Genomic DNA, 19,461 nt, shown 5'->3' on the forward strand with positions numbered 1-19,461 from the left:
ATGGGGGTTAAGATTTAAGAATGTGCCTTCTATATATTAGGCACTTACTGATCTCCGAGATAAGGGAGAGCTAGTAGATGTGTGTGGCATTGAGCAGTAGGCTGTTTTTGTTAATTAACAAAGGAGCGCCTACATATGTTGCTCATAAAAAATTTAATCCCTAGGAGACTGATATGAAGCCATTTCTTACCACCTCTTTCTTTGTGATCTTCTTCCTCAGTCAGGACTAAAATTTAGTTTCTTCTGCCCCAGTTATTTGTCTAGGCATATTCATTCATAAGGAAAACCATTTCTTTTCTGATAGAAGCAAAGTCCTGGCTGCGCCTTTTAAAAATGCTGCTCACTCCACAATAGTCTTATGATTCTGATCTCTGAAGTTGGGCTTGCTAATGCTAATTCATATCCCACTACTTCTTTGAAATTGTGATTTACTAATTTCAGACCATACCTAAGTTAATCTTAGTTAGCTCTTTCAACATCTTTGTTTCTCAAAGGAGATCTGGTTTGTTCACTATCTTGTTCCAGAAATCAAGTCTTAAGCTGCTAGCTTCATTAATGCTTTTATAGAAGTTCTTGTGTGGACACCATGTGATAATATATGAAACAATTATGCTGCTTCTATATAATATCTAAAAGTGGAAGCATAGCATTTATTTTTGCAATACTCATTTTGAGTCACATCAGCAGAGCATTTCGTTCCAGTTTGGTCCACTTAGGTCAAGTTCGGTCCACTTTGTCCATTTCGGTCTACTTAGGTTCAGTTCGGTTCATTTGGTTTATTTGGTCTCTTTCTTAATTTTTTGGTTGAAAAGTAAGAAATTTTATTCTATTTGGGTCAAATTCTTTAGTTTTGAGCTAAAAAATTCAAAAAAATAGGCATTAGAAACTAGAAATATAGGCCCTAAATAAGCAATAAAAATGGTAAATATTCTAAAGATTACCTTGTGTATGGGCGCAATTTGAGTCCTAAGCCCAAAAGTTAAAAGGATTTAGGTCTAAAGAGTCCAATACAATGAATTTGTAGAGAGTGGATGTTAAGGCTCTATTAGTGTATGAAAGGGAAATTGATTGTTCACTTCAAGGGGACCAGGCCTCCATGGGAGGGAGGGAGGGAGAGAGAGAGAGAAGGAACGAACAAAGTATTATTCACAAGTCAATGCCCTGTTCTGTTACACAGTGCTTCCCTTATACCCGTGGTCCTAACAGTACAACTAACCCACCCTCATAGTACCACTAACTCACCTACTTAACCACTCTTCACCTTATTAACTAGTGTGTAACCCATTACCCCAAAGTAACTAACTAATAACTACTATCTGTTACAATCAGTATGGTCCACATGTACAATTACACTGCAATGGAATTATAGATTCCTAACAGTGGGTTGGAAAATTAGGCTCTAATGAGTTGGGTTGCAATTATAATAGATTCAGATGACAATAAAGTAAAAATAGACTGATTTTATCTAAAGAAAATCGTTCTCAGCATGGTCCAAGGAGATCAGTTTTGGTATATAGATTAGATTGTTGGTGTTGATTCCTGTCACATTAGCACCTTTCTAAAGTCTCTAGGGAGTAGTTTTAAGGCTGAAAACCACTATTTAGGTACACTTTTTTATTAATTCGGCTAGAGTGTTAGCTGCAGAGCATTCAATGCGATGGTAGTAGCTTTCCTTTAGATATTTCTCAGTTCCCATTTGTCCTGTACGTTCATAATGCGTATCCTTACCAATAAAATTTCCTGGAACGTTACTTTGGATGACAGAACACACTTTCTGACCTCTGCTTCGTTTAGCTGAGGAGATATTCCTTCTCGGCCTACCTTTCCCGCCTTCCCATGCGTAGCTTGCTCATGGAATTCTAGGTCTCACATGTTCATTACTGTTTATCTAACCTTGGACCACTAATCATCCTTGGATAAGGCCTAAGGCCCAACATATATTCTTGGGCCCCTTAACCTTACACCTTGAATCTCAGGTTTCAATAAAATAGATATTATACTTATATTTGAAAATAAAATAAAATAAAAATGCTAGAATTCTAACATTATATAATAATTTAAACTTAATGTAATATGCTACATGTGTTTCATGGATAGGGGTGTATATTTAAAAATAAAAAAATAAAAAAATCTTGAATATGTTTAAATTAGTCAACTGATTATGGTATATTTTAAAAATATCATTTTAATAACATCTTCTCCATTTATATAAAACAATATTATAATTATGTAATTTAATTTTTTTACTAAATTACATTTTTCATATATATATATATATGTATATATATATACATATATGAAAAACGTAATTTATATATTCTATATATATGTATGATATTGTTGTTGAATGCAAAATACATTATATATTTTATCCCATAAAACTTATAAAAATAAAAAATAGTTTTAAATAACATATGATTTTACATTATATTCTTATAAAATAATTATATTACATTTTTCCCTCTAACTCTTCCCTTATAAAATAATTATGGGACGTGGAGCCATTCTTCTGGACAGTGGGGGTTTTGGTCTTCTTCTAAACAACTTAGAGATCTGCACTGCAAGGTGCAAAGCCTCATCAATGGGAACTTTAGCTGTAGAGAGGTCTTTTATGGGCTACTAGAATTTTTCCTCGTCTAGAGTTTAAAAGGGAGTGCCATAGATTGTGCTGACTTAATTTTGGTCTATTTGCTAGTAGTTCTCTAACAGTTTTTTATTTTTATTTATTTTTTATTTTTTATTTTTTTAATGATGAGATGTACTTTAACGGTTGAGTCCACAAAATATTGGGCAATATTTCTCTCAAAATTAGTTTTGAAAAAAAACCCTTTAAACTCCTCCTAACAATGAAATTTGAAAATTTAACTATTGGATTGCATTTTCTTCATGTTCTTAACAAGCATATTAAATTCTGTTCAAATCAAATGTTATTTACTATTGATTAATAAACCCATTTTTACGTATAATTTTATAATAAAAAAATTGAAATTTAAATATTTAATTGATGACATAACTATTGATTTTTGATATTCGTGAAATTTTGTAAGTATGGAGAATATAATAAAAACATGTCGTCCAATGATTAGATTTTCAAAATTCACTTCTAACCTTTTCCTACCGTGTTTCTCACTGGCCTTATTTTTATTTATTAAATCAGTCGGTAACATTATATGATTGTATCATAATTCATAAACATGCAATGAATTAATCTTATTTGCACAAGAATTTTACAAAGTTTGTACAATCATAATTGTCTAATAATGTATTCCTCTCAATAATAATAATAATAATTATTGTCTAATGTATACGAGCTGCTTACCTTATTAACTTGCTTGCACAGATCCCATTATTCTAAAATTATATTATCGTTCCAAGGCATAGTGTAAACACTAAGGGGCTGTTTGGCTTCACTTTTTTGATCACTCAATTTCCATCACTCATCACTCATCACTCAATTTTTCACACTCGTTTGGCATCATCACTCAATATTTTTCACACTATTTGTGGGCCCATACCTGTCAGCCGGTGCAGCTTTTTCTCTCTTTTTTTTTTTTTAAATTTTTTTTAGTACCCAAACTCACCGAAGCTATATATAAAAAAAAAAAAAAAAAAAAAAAAAAAAAAAAAAAAAAAAACACCGAATTGAAGACCGAACCAGTGAAAAAAAAAAAAAAAAAAAAAAAAAACCCAGAATTGAAGACCGAACAAGTGAAAAAAAAAAAAAAAAAAAAAACCAGAACTGAAGATCGAACAAGTGAAAAAAAAAAAGTCAAAAGGTGGTCAAAAATTGCGGCTGTGGGTCCCTCCATGTGTGTTTATTTACGGAAATGCTATTGAGTTATGAGTTATGGAAACTGAAAACAGCCAAAATGTGTTTTCAGTTTCCATAACTCATAACTCAAAAATCAGAGAATTGAGTGGTGGAAACAGAGTTATCGTTTGCCAAACAACATTTTTGCTATGGGTCCCATCATTTTTGAGTTATGAGTTATGGAAACTGAGAATTGAGTTATCAAAATTTGCAATCCAAAAAGCCTCTAAATTTCAAGTTTGAAAATCAAACAATCGAAATAGTTTCACAAATGCATTGAGCCTTGAACTCTTGCATTAAACTCCATGGAATCAAAGATCATAAAACAGAACGATCACGTTATAGCTCAGAATGATCACTATGAGGATAGGTAAAAATAATAGTCTAATTGTCAGGAGACCCAGGACTAAACATGTGCTCCTGTGTTGCTGTAGCTAAAGCCTGATATGTTACTTTTCCCTTCGATCATCATTATTTTCTAGGTCCATTACCTTAAGCCCGAAGAGTCATAGAGGTCTTAGATGTTGCTCTTTAAAGGCCCATAAATGGTATTGATTCTGAATAGCCCCATAAACGTGTCTAGTAGAGGTTTTTGGATTGGAATGGCAAAAATCAGAAGTATTGAGACCTAGAATATAGGTTTGCCCCAGCCCATTTGTTTTCAACCTAAGAGATATTTTGCATTTCTCTTGAATCTTTTGATAAATATGATAAAATTTGAACCTACAATATTTCTTCTATGAAAATTGCTTTAAATTATCAAACCAAGACATCAGTGATTTTTTTTTTTTTGATAAAGCTTGATTCATGATCTTTTATTTGACAATAAAAAAGTTTATTGGTTGAGTTAACTAGAATCTACCGGTCTTTTAATCTTAAATCTTAAGAATAATTTCCTTATTGCTAGTGGTGCTACTAAGAATTAGGTTGCAAGTCCCTCTATATTAAATATACTATGGAAGAGATAGTTAGATCCCCAAAAGAACATTCTTATACAATAGTGGCTTTCTTTTTTTATAATTAATTGGGATAAGGGAATTTGAATCTTGGACTTTTCTGTTGAAAACAGTAGTATGTATCAATTGAGTTATACAACTTTTGATCAAGATAAGGTGAACATTTATTGACACTATAAATGAACTTGGACTCATTCTTCCAAGGATACTGTGAGAGGATGGGGGAAAGAGAAAGAAAAGAAGGTTGAAATATGGTTTTTCTCTGCCAATTCAGTAGTCCAATTAGTTACATGACCGACATTTATAGATCACTCATCCCTGGATATAGATATTCTTGAGCATTTGCTGACCAACGTTATGAACATCATTAATGATTTCCTTGAAAAAAGAAAAATTCAAAAACAAAAACAAAAACTCTTCCTGACTTTTTGCAAGAAATAGACATTTTGACTCATTGCAGCTTCAATAACCTGTAAAATGTGAAGCATAAAATGCATGAGTGCCTCAAAGAATGAATAGTGTTCGGACTATTCAGGCTAGGTCACCCACACTTGAGCTAAGTTCTTAAGCCCAACTTTGACAAATTATGAGATTCGTTTCATATGTGTGTGGACATGATTCGATTTTAAGTTTCTTGTTTGAAGACAAAAGACTTTATATATTTAGTTAATTAAACCCACACATCAATGATTATATATATTTATATATGTAGGGAGGTGTTCAAGTTACACTTGGTGTAACTCTAAGCAATGTTAATGAATTTATATTTTAAAAATTCCACTGTTGGATTACATATTCTATATGTTCTCAACATGCATACCAATTTTTATACCAATCAAATATTTTTACAATTTCATCCATTAATTCATATTTATGCATTTTTTTAAATTACAAAAACTCGAATTTATACAATTGATAGATGATATGACTATTGAATTTTCATAAATTTATATAATATGAATTTTCATAAATTCATATTATATGCTTATATATATATATATATATGTGGGGTATTTTACCCTGCAAGCTTATTGTCCTCTTTGGGGAGCCAAGCCCGCAAGGTTTTGTCACAAAGGGGTGGGAGCTAAGGATTAGCCTTGCTATGTCCTCAGTCCCACATCGCCTAAGTGTGCATCCTACTCATGGTTTATAAGCCCTTAGCAAATTATGGTTTTTTATTTTTATTTTTTTTAACAACAAATCATAGGTGATAAGTTGTTATTGATTCCAATTTGAATCTATAACCTAAATTTTGTCTACTTATAACAACCAATAATAATCCACCACTTAGGATTTAATTTGAAAATGTTGTGAATATAACATTTCTCTTAAAATAATACCAAAATCCAAAAAACCAAACAGTCGGGTTGAGCGGGTTTCATTATATATAATTATATATATATATATATATATATATATATATATATATATATATATATATAATCAACACTAAGCATCGCCTCGAAATCAACAACTATACCCACACCCACTGATCAAACCTTTCACGTTCAGCTCAGATCCCACCGTAACTGTAACTATGTTTTGAATGTTGTGGACATAGATATGTGTTGAATGTTGTTTATTTGAACTCTTTTTATGAGTGTTTATTTTATTTGAACTCTTTTGTTCGTACTTTAAATAATATTTTATTGTCTTTAAATTAATTTTAGATATATTTCCCATAAGATTGAACGTTGTGCTAATATTTATTCTTCTTTTGCAATTTTATTTGAGGTTCTTTTGTTCTATTATGCTTTGTGTAGATTTAATTTTGAAGTATTTTTTCCTGTACTATGTATAATGTCTAATCTGTTATGCGTGTTTAATTTTTGGGTTCTGTTATGTTCGGTGAGATTTAATTGTATGGAACCTGTTTGAAGTTTGAATTTCTTACATGTAATTGTGATCTTCCAGATGGCGGCATGCAACATATGTGGGCCTAAATCGTGCCCATATGTGCGCTGATGATATATATTTTTTTTTTTGATTTTGGTGCTGAATTTTTTAATACATTCTAGGTTATGGTAGTCTTCCATGTTTCGATGAAGTGAGAACGAAGCTAGGGAACATTGTTGCTGAGCAACGTTTTCGGGTAATCCTTAAGTTGCACAGAATTGCAACCCGGCAAGCACATACCTGCAGGTACCATTACCTTAAGAAGAGAAGGTGGCCCAGCTAATTGTATATTATTCCCACTAATTCAGCACTCACTCGTTGATTTGGGAAGAGTGAGGAAAATAGACCACGGTTTGTTCTGAAGCTGCTTGTAAATCAAGGCAACGAAGAAAGGAGAGCAACTTACATAACAGATTGGATGGCCTGCCTCCTCCTGTGGTGCTGACATCGGCACATGCTCATGATGATGATGATAATGATAATGAGAATCATAAAAACATTTTTGCTTCTTACTAGTGCTAGTGGTGCTTAATACATTTCATTTTTTTTTTTAATAAAAAAAAAAATTTAATAGTACAAATCAAAATAACTCAGATGCACTCTTTCAAGGATAAAGTGAGAAGAGGGAAAAAAAGAAAAGAAGGTGAAAAAATAGTTTTTCTCTGCCAATTCAGTTGTCCAAATTTCTTACATGACTGGAGACTTGTATAGACAATGTTGCGTAACTACTGACCAACAATTTGAACATCAATAAAGATTTTCTGAAAAAAAAACTATTACTGACTTTATGGAAGAAATAGACACTTTGGCTCATACACATTTACACCTTCAATAACATGTAAAATGTTAAACATGACAGGCATGAGGGACTTAGTTGGGGTGGCAAACAAATAGTGTTGGACCATTCAGGCTGGGTCACCCACACTTGAGCTATGCTTTTCAGTCCAACTTTGACAAATTACAGTTGTTTGAATCAATTTGAGATTCTTGCTTACAACAAAAATTTAAACGAAGGGGTTCAAAACTTTAGTCTTGTCCATTTTCAACAACTTGCTGGAGCCAATTTTGGTCAAGTTTGTATCACACAACTTCACCCATTAATAAAACCAATTACCCTTTGTCGGACCCAATTTTGGTCAAGTTTATATCGTACAGCTTGACCTATTAATAAACCCAATTACTACATGTCGGAGCCAGTTCTGGTAAAGTTATATCACATTGCTTGACCTTTTAATAACCCCCAATTCTGATCAGCCATAGGACCAACATAATTTGCTTGCAATAGAATAAAAGCCAAAAAAAAAAGGCCATATCTCGTGATTCTCATCTCAATTTAGCTACACACACTCATAAACACCCAATTTTTTTTTTACATTTCTGTAGCTCTCATATGGGCCATGCATGGGGTCCAACTTCAAAGGACTCTTTTCTAACCTATACGAACTAGCTAGAAATTACCATTTTTGTCACAATTCTAATATAATAAAAAAATATGCTAGATCTATGTGGTGAAAAAGTTTATGAACACAATTTTTATCACAATTCTGATATGATCGACTATAAATAACAAGAAAAAAAAAATTATAAATTTATGTAAAAATAATAAACATTCGCTCATAATGGAGCTTTGTTAGAGTATTGTATCAAAATTTGTGTAATGTAAGCGTATAACCTATCTCCTCTCTCTCTTTCATTCACATGCCATTATGCAATTTGTGTTTGAATGTGGTGACATGAAGGCGTGGAAGGCACGTGGAGTATGGGGCCCAAAATGGGACCCATGAGAGAGAGACCCAATGTACGTATAAAAATCAGAAATAGACACTCGTGTGCCATCACTTCCAAACAAAGCCCATCTCTGAGGCTTTGGGCCATGGGCCCCAATTCAAAAACATCACACATCCCTATCGTGTACCCACCTGAAAAAGAATGAATGAAAAGTGACACTTTGTGTATTGGGCCCCACCTTTTCTCTTAGCTCCACCATGGATTAGCTGCCACGTCTCCACTGATATATGTACCAATGGGCTTTCAGTATGGGGGCCCAGCCCGTCAAGTTTCTGCCATGATTGCTCTCTAGGTTTGCGTGGCTCCTTTGATGGGGACACCGAGGCCGTAGATCTGGACTTGTTGTAATCAAAGTGGACACGTGGCGGAAAACTATTGTCGGTTTCATGTACCGTGATGCAGATCGTCGGCTGTAAGAAAAGAAAATATCTTACTTCAAGGACTTGTGTTACACTTGGCGAGTTGTCTATGGTTGTCTTTTTTGTTTATCTTTAGCTTTGGTGAAAGTGAAATGAGTCATATCTTGCTCCCAAAAACACTTTCTTTCTTATTTTTTTTGAAAAGTTTGATAAAAATTAACTTTAGAAATTTGTTAATCAACGATTTATAAAAAAATAAAAAAGTAATTAACTTTAAGTACATATTTTTATATTTTCTATTAAAATAGCATTAAAATTTTTAGGACACCATTAACCAGACCTATATTTTAAATCCAATTTTAAGATTGTGCTATTTTCAAATTGTTAGCCCTATCTTTTTCGTTTAAATTTCATTTTTAGTTTTAACTTAAGTATTACTTTTTTTTTTACCTAAAGAAAATTACCATTTTTATAAAGATTTTTTAAAAAACAAAGAAAACAAACAAACAAGGCATCAACAACCCTTTTTGGAAGGGCTTGAGCCTCAAAAACCCCTTTGGAAAGGGAATTTGCATCTTTATTCTTATCTTTATTGATCCACCTAAACAAAAAGAAAAAGTTATAATTAGGATTAACAATGCACTAGGCCTCTAATCTCATCCACCGATTGCAACAAATCCCATCTAGGCGGATTTGAGGAGTCCATCAGTGCATCGATGAAGTATTTAGATGGCTTGCTTGAACCCTTAACTAATTACTTGATCTGCAACCCATTTCAATGCTAATGGTTTTGTTGTCTTGTGCTAAGCAACTATTAGTAGTCGTCACTCCGAAGCATTAACAAATTCATCATCATTCATCAATGCTTCTTGCTATAACTTCTACGCTTGCTCTCACCTTATTTCATGCAACATCCACATTGAATTTAATCCAAATAATAGCAATAAAGATAGGTAAACTATTCAACCAAAAGTTGGACCATCTGAATACTTGAGTGAACCTAGAGCTAGCTAATTGAAATTTAAGCCACAGTTTGTATCAAAGCAGCCATAAATAGATGGACTTATGTTTCCCTTTATGCGTTATAGGATACCCCCTTAGACCTTAGTCTTGCATTTCAAAGGAAATGCACCTACGGCTACTCTCCACAATAGTACCTTAAGCCTCTCATTAAGCTCGCTACTCCATAGTTTCCTCCATGAGCTCTTGTTGTGTTGATTACATCTTGATGTTGGTTCATATCGAAGGCAGACTTCGAGGAAAAACCGACTCAATTTCTCAACCTAACCTAAAAATTTGTTCAAGGCTGCACACTTTGAGATTTTGAATTTTCTTCAGTGTCCTCACTACAAAAAAGGCTCGTAGGTCCCAGCATGGAGTTGAGAGTTGTCGGAGAAAAATTTGAGAAATATAGATGCTATGCAGTAGGACATTAGTAGGGAATTGATCTACTTCTTTTTCCCTCAATCCACTCAACTTTGCCATACTTAACTTGAAGAATTTTCACCTAAAACCTATCAATCTAACCCATTTTTGCAAGCAAATTAAACTTCGTTCATACGTTTGAATTTTCAGAAGCCCAAACCATTTTTCACACAAGGTTGACATAAATTCATCCCATTGATTTTCTTTATTGGATTAGCAAATTTATAAGCCTAAAATGACAAATTTTAAACTTAATGAACTAAAATGACAATTGAGTAATATTAGCAGGGTAAATTAAATTTTTACTCGTATCATTCCACCAAAACTTTCAAACAATGCCTCCAATAAGGATAGCCTAATCAGTCTAATTTTGTCACTTTATAGGTTGTCATTGTATATAATACTGTAGCTTAGCAGAGCTATTGACGTAATTAGGACAGCCTAATCAGCCTAAGATAAACAATTACTGCTCCAACTTCAACATAGTACAAAAAGTTTTGGAGCCTACAAACTGGAATCTTTCTTTTCCCCATTTTTTTTTGCTAAAACTTCAAATCAGATTTCATCAAAATACGTACTCTATTCTATTACCAATGGTTAAAATTCATGTGGTCCAAACTGAACTTTTCGGTTGTTTATGCAAATATCTGTTCAATTGAACATTGATTAACCCACATTTCACCAAAAAATGTCGTTGTATACAACAATGTCATGATGAATTTTTGGCAGTTCTCATTGGTCTAAGTTTGTATTTCAACTTGAGTCATTGTCTTGAATTTATATGTCTCTGCAAATATTAATAAGGGTCAATACTGATATTTCTCAACTAATTGTCGTATACTCAAGTATTTCTACAAGTAGACAAGAATGCTTGAAATGATATGATCATTAACTTATTGATAAAAATATAGAAGTATAGCTCTTTGCTTATTGAGTTATTTTCATGTGATTTTTTTTTTTTTTTTTGGGAAAAGAATGTAGAGATAATATAAGTGTTAGTTTGAATTGCAAAACGTTTTTTTAACGCGTTTGCGTTTTAAACAATGGGTCTTGTGCACTGTTCACGAGATCTATAAGTACAAAATTAGGAAAATTTTCATTAAAACTGGGTCTCACGGCACTATTCATATATCTAAAAATTATTTTACTACAGTATTTTCAGTTTTTAGTAATAAACGATATCCAAACAAATCTTAAAAGAAATGAAAAACAAGAACTTTCATTCTTTTTTTCTTTTTTTTGTGGGGGAGGGATTTAGGATTGGAAAGAATCAAAGAATCTCCAAACTTCCATTATTAATAATGAACATATACTATTGCTTAAAAAAATAAAAAATAAAAAAACTTTGTCCACAGTATCCTCAATATGTTCTTGAATTAAAAAAAAAAATGCAACATATATTTCTTTTTAAAAGCATTTATCAAGATCATACCTAACTTTGTATTGCAAACAAATTAACAAATATTAAATGCAAAGATGCGTTCATATCCACTCAAACTTTTTTTTTTGGGCTTGAATATGACCAATGAACATTTGTAATTTGTTCATTTTTATAAAGACTTATCTTTTTTAAAAAAATTTAATTAAAAAATTGAATTGATAGACTATGAAGAAGAAGAACAATTTGATTTTGTTGACTTTCTAAATTCCAAATCTCAACGTGTTCTGGCGGCTTGTGTCCAGATCCTGTATTTTTTTAATGCCTCTATTTCTTACCTTTTGGCACTTTTTTCCTCCTAAATTTCATGAACTTGATTGAAAGCTTGAGGAAAGGTTCCTAGACATCATGAAGACAAAATTATCTTAGCTTTGTTGTAATTTATGACTCCCAAATGGAGGAAGTTGTATGGTTGGGTGTGAAAGAAAAATGTGGCAGCTTGAGTCTACACTCTACACCCTACAATTAGTTTATTTAGTTTAATAAACAATATTCGATTACGATTATTTAGAGATTTTTGAGCAATTATTATTATTTTATCGAGTTTTTAAAATTCTACCCATTTGTTTATATTTAAAGTAAAATGTCTTCTTAAAAAAATAATAAAAAAAAAGGTTAGTTTAATACTCAACATGACCTATGTTATGTACATGACATGCGGAACAATTTTAGATGAGGAAATGAAGAAATACAAGGCAATACTATCATCACAATATTTTCATATCATATTAAACTGGTAAGTTGTGATTGATGGGAATATGGATTTATCACTATCATCAATTTTTTTTTTTTTCATCCAGTTATTAGAATTTGACAGTTTAATACGTTGTTGTGAAAATTTATATGTTATGAATATAGATTTATCGAGACATAAAACTTGGTCACACTCACACATGCTTCTTTACCGTTGGTTAAAAAGGAAAAGACTAATAACTGTTTGGTTTTCGGTGAAATTCAATGGCAAGATTTCATGGATATGAAAAGAAGAATGGCATAAGGGAAGAGGGCCTCGGAAAAGATTGAAAAGAATCTGCACTTGTTATCCTTAGCATAGTTTAGTGATAAAATAATAACATTAGGATTAGTTTAGTGTAGATGTTAGATCGATTACTGTATTGAGCGAGATGCCTCACCGAGTTTGCATTGCTCGAATTGAATTAGTTTAGATAAGTTTTTATGCTTTTGAGTGTTACTTTTTTGTATTTTTTCCCCCTCAATTCCAAACCCACAAAACAAAGTCATAAAAACTTGGTGAACTTCATCCATCGTAAAAATAAGTAAATTAGATTTTATTATATAATCAAGATTTAAATAATGTTGATTATCACTATTTTTATATCTATTTATGTTGTTGATGATTTGACCAAATCATATTAATTTATTTTGAAAGGTTTGGCTTCTCTCTAGTGCTTTTGTGAACTAGAGTTAATACAGACACAACATGTGTCCTAAAATGATCATATGTTAACCTCGAGTTTATCCATATACTCTAGTATACTGGAGATAAATCTCACCCATATTAAAATATATGCTGGGGCGAAACTCGGGGGTTGAGGGGGACAATTCCCCCAGCCCAACCTAAATCTCTCCTCCCTTTCCTCTCATTTTTTAAAATATTTTTTTAGGTTTTCTCTTTTTCTTTTTCTTTAAAAAAAAAATGTTTTCTTTAATTTTTTTTTATGTCAAGCTTTATAAAAAAAAAAAAAACTAGAAATTTTTTCCTATTTTATCACGTTTATTAATGTTAATAAGTTGCTAAAAAAGAGGATTAAAAAAGTAATGAAACAAAAGTCTTTTAAATGAAGATTAAAAAAAGAAAAAACACCCACCCACCCACCCACACATACACACACAAAAGGACACCCTGAAAGGGTTCAAGAGCTCAAATGCTTTATAAGATAATTTATTATTTTTCATAAAATTAAATAAATAAGGAATATAATTTAAAAATAGCTATATAGTAAACACCATATGTAATTTGATGTTGTTTTTAAGTTGAACTCTATAGTTTTAGATACACAAATAGTTACAATTTGTTTTAAAGTTATAATTTAATTATTCTATAAGCTTAACAAAAATGAGCATGGTTGTACTTGGGATTTATCTAGTTACTTAAAATCATTACATGAAAATTATAAATGAAATCTTAATAACCAAAAGAATTATAACACAGCTTATTCATATATAAACTCCCTAATAAATAAACAAAATATAATAAATATGTTTTTTATTTTTATTTTTTATATATACCACATAATATTTACATCACTGTCATTTTATCATCTAGATTGGTCTTAAGAATTATATATAAATGTGTATACATTAACCACATTGTGCATAACATATGTGTATCTATATATGTCTACAATCATACGAAAACAAATATATTAATCGTAATTTTATCCCTTTAAATTCTAAAATTAAATCTAGGCTTGAAGCCAAGTTGTAGTCATACCCATGAAAACGTTATTCCATGATCATGATGAGCAGCACGCGCCTCACGGCGTGCCTTGGCATCTGTGTCACCGGCACGATGACCATGCAATCCCCGGAAAAATGAATAAAATTTTAAATATTTCATGATATTCCTAATCCACCATAACAAATTCAAGAGTTATGAAAAAGTAGGAACATTTTCACGTGAATCACTGAATTGTGACAAACCAATTACACTCGTCCATTTTGAAATCCCTCCTTTTGTAGATGTATTCCTGACATGGTGCAATGCATATTCTATCATATAAAATAAAATATTACAAAGATCGTATCTTGAGGGAGACATTTTCAACCAAATTTTTCCATTGGCAAACTGAGTTGTATCAGCTAAGATATTCTGTAACAGACGCAATCTCATTGAATAAACAATATTTGGATTTGAAAAAAAAACCAAAGATTGAATTGTTTAGAACTCAAAAACCAAAGCTGTCAACATCCTCAACAAGCTATAGGGGCCTCAAAAGTCCTCCCTAATATATGAACTTATTGCAGATGAACCATACCGAATTCTTGACTTTTCTTTTTTGAGTATTCACTATCCTTTTCATACATATATTTTTCAATTACTTTGCTATGATTCAAATGGGTTTGTCACGCTGTTATAAAAAATTGCACATTTTCTGGACTTTACTTCCTAAACATGAATGTTCATGTCATATCTTGCTGTAATTAAATTCCATTTTATTATATGCTTTATGACAATATTTTCAATGTGATACATATTAAAACCCTGCATGCTCCAATAGTTGAACATGCATTAAAGTTCATTAGTGGAGCATATATAATAATAAGCAAGCCCACCACCATTTATACATGAATTACTTTAATAAGAATCTATTGTTTATCCCACGTTGGTTATGTGTGTCTAATGTCTGTTATTTATAACCTTAGTTTACAACACTCTGGTTATGTAATGTATTTTAAACTCAGTTTAAAACACTATTTTCTAAACGCATGCTAAATATGATACATTAGTGTTATTTTAACACTATTAAGAAATTTATAATAACTCTAACATCCCTTTAAATATATTTCTTAATTATTTTGTTGTGTTGGGTCATATCGGTTTGTAAATCATATACAGTGAAATTTGAAATTTGTAATCATTAACATCTCTTAATTACATTTTTGTGATTGATTCCGTGTGATACTTAAGTTCCTAAGGCTTTTTATAGTGATTGATGACATCATTAGGATAGGCCATGTGTTTGATTGTTGAGGAATTTACAATTCAAAGCAAAAAACAAGCCAACATCAAGTCTTGTGTATGGCTTGTATTCTAAAAAAAGTAAATTTGTGCTACAGTATTATCACAAATTTTTGTGATGGCAGCACAATTGTAAAAAGAAGTAATTTTTTTTTATTCAATCCTCTCTCCTCCCACTCTCTCTCACGTCTCAATCTCTGTCTCTCTCTCCGTGTGGCTTTTATTTATGTTTTGAAATATATTATTTTAATATATTGTATTGTAAAATAAAAATTGAAATGTTAAGAATATTGTAAAATTATATAGTATAATTGATAAAGTAATTTTTTGAGATGGTAATATAAAATAGGATAAAATTCACTATTGTGGTTGTGGATGCTCTTCCCATTGTTTAAAAGGTAACAAATGTGGTAAACTGTGGTTGGTGTAGCATATAATAATTGAGAAGAGAGAACTTTTATTCAAAGAAACAACGGCAAACACAAGGACATGGTAATTGGATTTTATTGCTCGTTAACCATAATTACAACTGAAAACTTAAAACATTGCAATTACTACCTAGAAGCTAATGTGACATATGATATAGCTCAGTAGTTCCAGAAACAAAAGGGCTGATCTTCCATTGGGATTACAAAATTACAATAACTCACAGGCTGGTCATCGTTATAGCCATCTTCAATTTTTGGAAAGTATGTTTGGGGCAAGAGGATCTTGCTGTGATTATCTTCTTCATCTTGTGAGAAATCAGACTGGTCTGGTTCACAGACATGAGATGAATCCGCGGGCTCTAACAATGAAGAATGGTTCCCATCGGTGTAATGTGGGCTATCAGAGTCAAAGACATCACTTTTGGCTGAACTAGCATCTTCTTGTTTACACACCAATATTGGCACATTGGACACATTTTCAGAAACTGCATTTGAAATTGGTTCTTGGGTTGGTTCTGTATTTGATGACTTTATGGCATCAAGTGGTTCCACATTTTCTTTTCCTTTCTCTCTAATGAGCAATTTGTCCTTCAAGGAGTTTATCTGTTGCACATTAAACAGTGAATCATAATTCCATCTTTAGGATGTAGCTCAGATCAAACTAAAGAATAACACAACGGATTTTTAACTTTTTAAATGAGAGATAGTGGAAACAGGGCTCGAAATCAGGATTATCTAATCTGATATCATGATAAATTACCAATAATATTAAAAGCTTAAACGGTCAAGAAATGATGAATTTAATCATTGTTAATTCTGATTAAGAGTTACCTCACTTCTCAAGCCTTCCTTCTCCTTGAGTAGATTGTCATAGTCAATCTTGAGCTTATCATAGCTAGTTTTCAAGGAGTCATAGTCCTTTTCAAGTTGTTTAGTCTTATACCGAGCCCGGCGATTTTGAAACCATATGGCAACTTGCCGAGGCTGCAAACCAAGTTCCTTTGCAAGTTGGATCTTCCTGTCTGGTTCAAGCTTGTTTTCCACCTCGAAATTCTTCTCAAGAAACTGAACTTGATCCACTGCAAGCCGCCTTTTCTTTCCTGGTTGATGAAAGCACCCATCATAATCTTCATCAACATTTTCATCTTTATCTAGCTGTTGGAAAAATGGCCTAGCTGTGGTGTCTCCTCCATTGACATTCTCAAAATTAGCGATTGATTTTGAAGCTGAATAAAAAGGCACCCAAAGTTAGATGGTCATAAAAATTTTCGAATTACTTTGTTTTTCTTCTGATATTTGTTACATTATATGTCAAATTCACAGATGGGTATCCCAAAGTATACTAGGTACTTCTCATTTAATGTTTTGCCACATAAAAAAAAAGGAAAGAATTTGATGCACTATCCCACTTTGTTTCATTTTCGAATGATAAATAAAGCAAATGAAATTAATAACCTCAGCATCTACTACTAACACTAAATATGATCTACCAGGACTAGTACCAGAAATATTGTATACAGATCAACCACACCCAGAGCAAATTCTCACGAAATTAATGCAAGATACTAAGAAAGCCTCAACCTTTACTTCTGAATATGTAAGATAAAAATGGCTACTCTTTCAGCAACCAAAATAATCAAACACATATTCGAATTTTACCAAAGAATCCAAATATACACACACAGATTAATGTGAGACACTATGAAAGCTTCAACCTTTACTTCTGAATATGTAAGATAAAAATGGCTACTCTTTCAGCAACCAAAATAATCAAACACATATTCGAATTTTACCAAAGAATCCAAATATACACACACAGATTAATGTGAGACACTATGAAAGCTTCAACCTTTACTTCTCAATATGTAAGATAAAAAAAAGGTTACTCTTTCAGCAACCAAAATGATCAAACACATATTAGAATTTCACCAAAGAAACCAAACATACACACACAGATTAATGTGAGACACTATGAAAGCTTTAACCTCTACTTCTCAATATGTAAGATCAAAAAAGGTTACTCTTTCATCAACCAAAACAATCAAACACATATTTGAATTTCACCAAAGAAACCAAATAACAGAGATGAAAGGCAGAATCAAATACAATGAAAAATAGTAAACAATCAAAGACCAACAAATATGAACTCCCAGAATCAAAAGTAACCAATCAACCAAGACAAACCCATTAGTAAATATTCCCAGAGATTGTTAAAACTCAAACAAAAAATAAGCAACAAACACAAAGCAAAGGAGCTGATAATAGCTCAGATGGCCTAAAAGCCAAAGACAAAAACTACACCAAAAGTTGAGAAAATTACCATGAAAAGAAGGCTCAGAGCTGGGAATCCAGAGAGGCTCAAGAACCTCAGAAGAACAAGGAAGCCTTTCGTTTTGAAGTAAAACGCTCATGTTTGAAGCACCTCCATAGACCTTACTACCAGCCATAGCTTTGCGTTTTTGTGTGTTAATCTTTTACTTTTTTCCCGTTCTGTAATAAAAATCCCACAGGTACTTTAAACGGTCATATTCTAGAAAGAAAAAGCAACAACCTTTGACATTTTTTCTGAGGAGGATCAATGTAATGTGGGAAGTTTAAGAGCTATGAGAGCTTACACCCATCACTATGTAGAAATTTTAGTGTGTCAGAGAAGTAGATAATTTCTTAGCAGAGATTGAAGAAACTCTGGTTTGTGTGTATGTGTGTGAAAGAGGCAGAGTATATTGTTTGTGATGGGAGAGCTCAAAAGTGAGAAACTTTATGGAGAGCGAGAGAGAGAGAGAGAGAGAGAGCGAGCGAGAGACAGCGAGAGATTCTTCTCTCTGGGGTGGAGAGCTTTGATGGGGTTATAACTATAAGGAGCTGGGTGAAAAGACAGGAGGTTTTCTTTTCTGCTTGGAAGAGTGGATAGGCGAAACTTGAAGTTACTTTAATGTCCTTGGTAATATATATTTTTTTTAGCAAAAAAATAAAAAAGAGTTTTTTTTTTTTTTTGGATAAGTAAAAATAAAACTTAATACTAAAGGTTAGACTTTTGTTTTTTTTTTGAGGGGGAAAAGGTTAGACTTTTGTTAATGGGAGGTTTTAGGCTTCAAAGGATTTCACATACATTAAGAAATAACAAAGTTTAATACTAAAAGGTTAGACTAGGTTGGGAAAGTGATTCGATTGTATTTTAAAATTATATCTTAACTAGTGTCTTTTGACGCTATTAATAAGACTCTAAATAAAAATACTCATGTTTTTTTCTTGTTTTATTAGGCCAGTATAAAATAATTTGATACTAACAAGTTATACTTTTTAGGTTGAAAGTGGTTCGACTGCATTATAAAATTATATCTTAATAAGTGTTTTGGCGTTATTAATAAGACTCTAAATGTAAACACGTATGTCTTTTTCTTATTTGATTAGGCCAATATAAAATAATTTGATACTAAATTATTAGACTTTTTAGGTTGAAAGTAGTTCGATTACATTATAAAATTATATCTTAACGAGTATACTTTGTCGTTATTAATAAGAATCTAAATAAAAACACTCATGTCTTTTTCTTATTTTATTAGGCCAATATAAAATGAATAAGTAATCATCAACAATGTCTTTTTATATATATAAATATATATATATAAATGTTATTTTTTTGGTTAAGTGATGGTT

General features: G+C 31.8%; 1 protein-coding gene across 1 annotated transcript; it reads right to left on the minus strand.

The window, feature by feature from the left end:
• Positions 1–15,866: 15,866 nt before the first annotated feature.
• LOC126718708 (homeobox-leucine zipper protein ATHB-54-like) lies at positions 15,867–18,639 on the minus strand. The gene is made up of 3 exons (XM_050421025.1): positions 18,125–18,639; positions 16,636–17,030; positions 15,867–16,407 (listed from the first exon to the last, which is right to left on the minus strand). The coding sequence occupies exons 1-3, from the start codon at positions 18,249–18,251 to the stop codon at positions 15,964–15,966; spliced, it is 966 nt and encodes a 321-aa protein (XP_050276982.1). The 5' UTR covers positions 18,252–18,639; the 3' UTR covers positions 15,867–15,963.
• Positions 18,640–19,461: the final 822 nt, after the last annotated feature.

This window comes from Quercus robur, chromosome 3, assembly GCF_932294415.1.
Source record: "Quercus robur chromosome 3, dhQueRobu3.1, whole genome shotgun sequence".
NCBI classification, from domain to species: Eukaryota; Viridiplantae; Streptophyta; class Magnoliopsida; order Fagales; family Fagaceae; genus Quercus; species Quercus robur.

Bases quoted from the DNA above. Each gene is read 5' to 3' on its own strand.
- LOC126718708 (XM_050421025.1), bottom strand. From the start codon at position 18,251: ATGGCTGGTAGTAAGGTCTATGGAGGTGCTTCAAACATGAGCGTTTTA. The intron at 17,031-18,124 runs GTAATTTTCTCA...CTTTTTATTCAG, and splicing joins CTCTGAGCCTTCTTTTCATG to CTTCAAAATCAATCGCTAAT. The intron at 16,408-16,635 runs GTAACTCTTAAT...AATGTGCAACAG, and splicing joins AGGAAGGCTTGAGAAGTGAG to ATAAACTCCTTGAAGGACAA.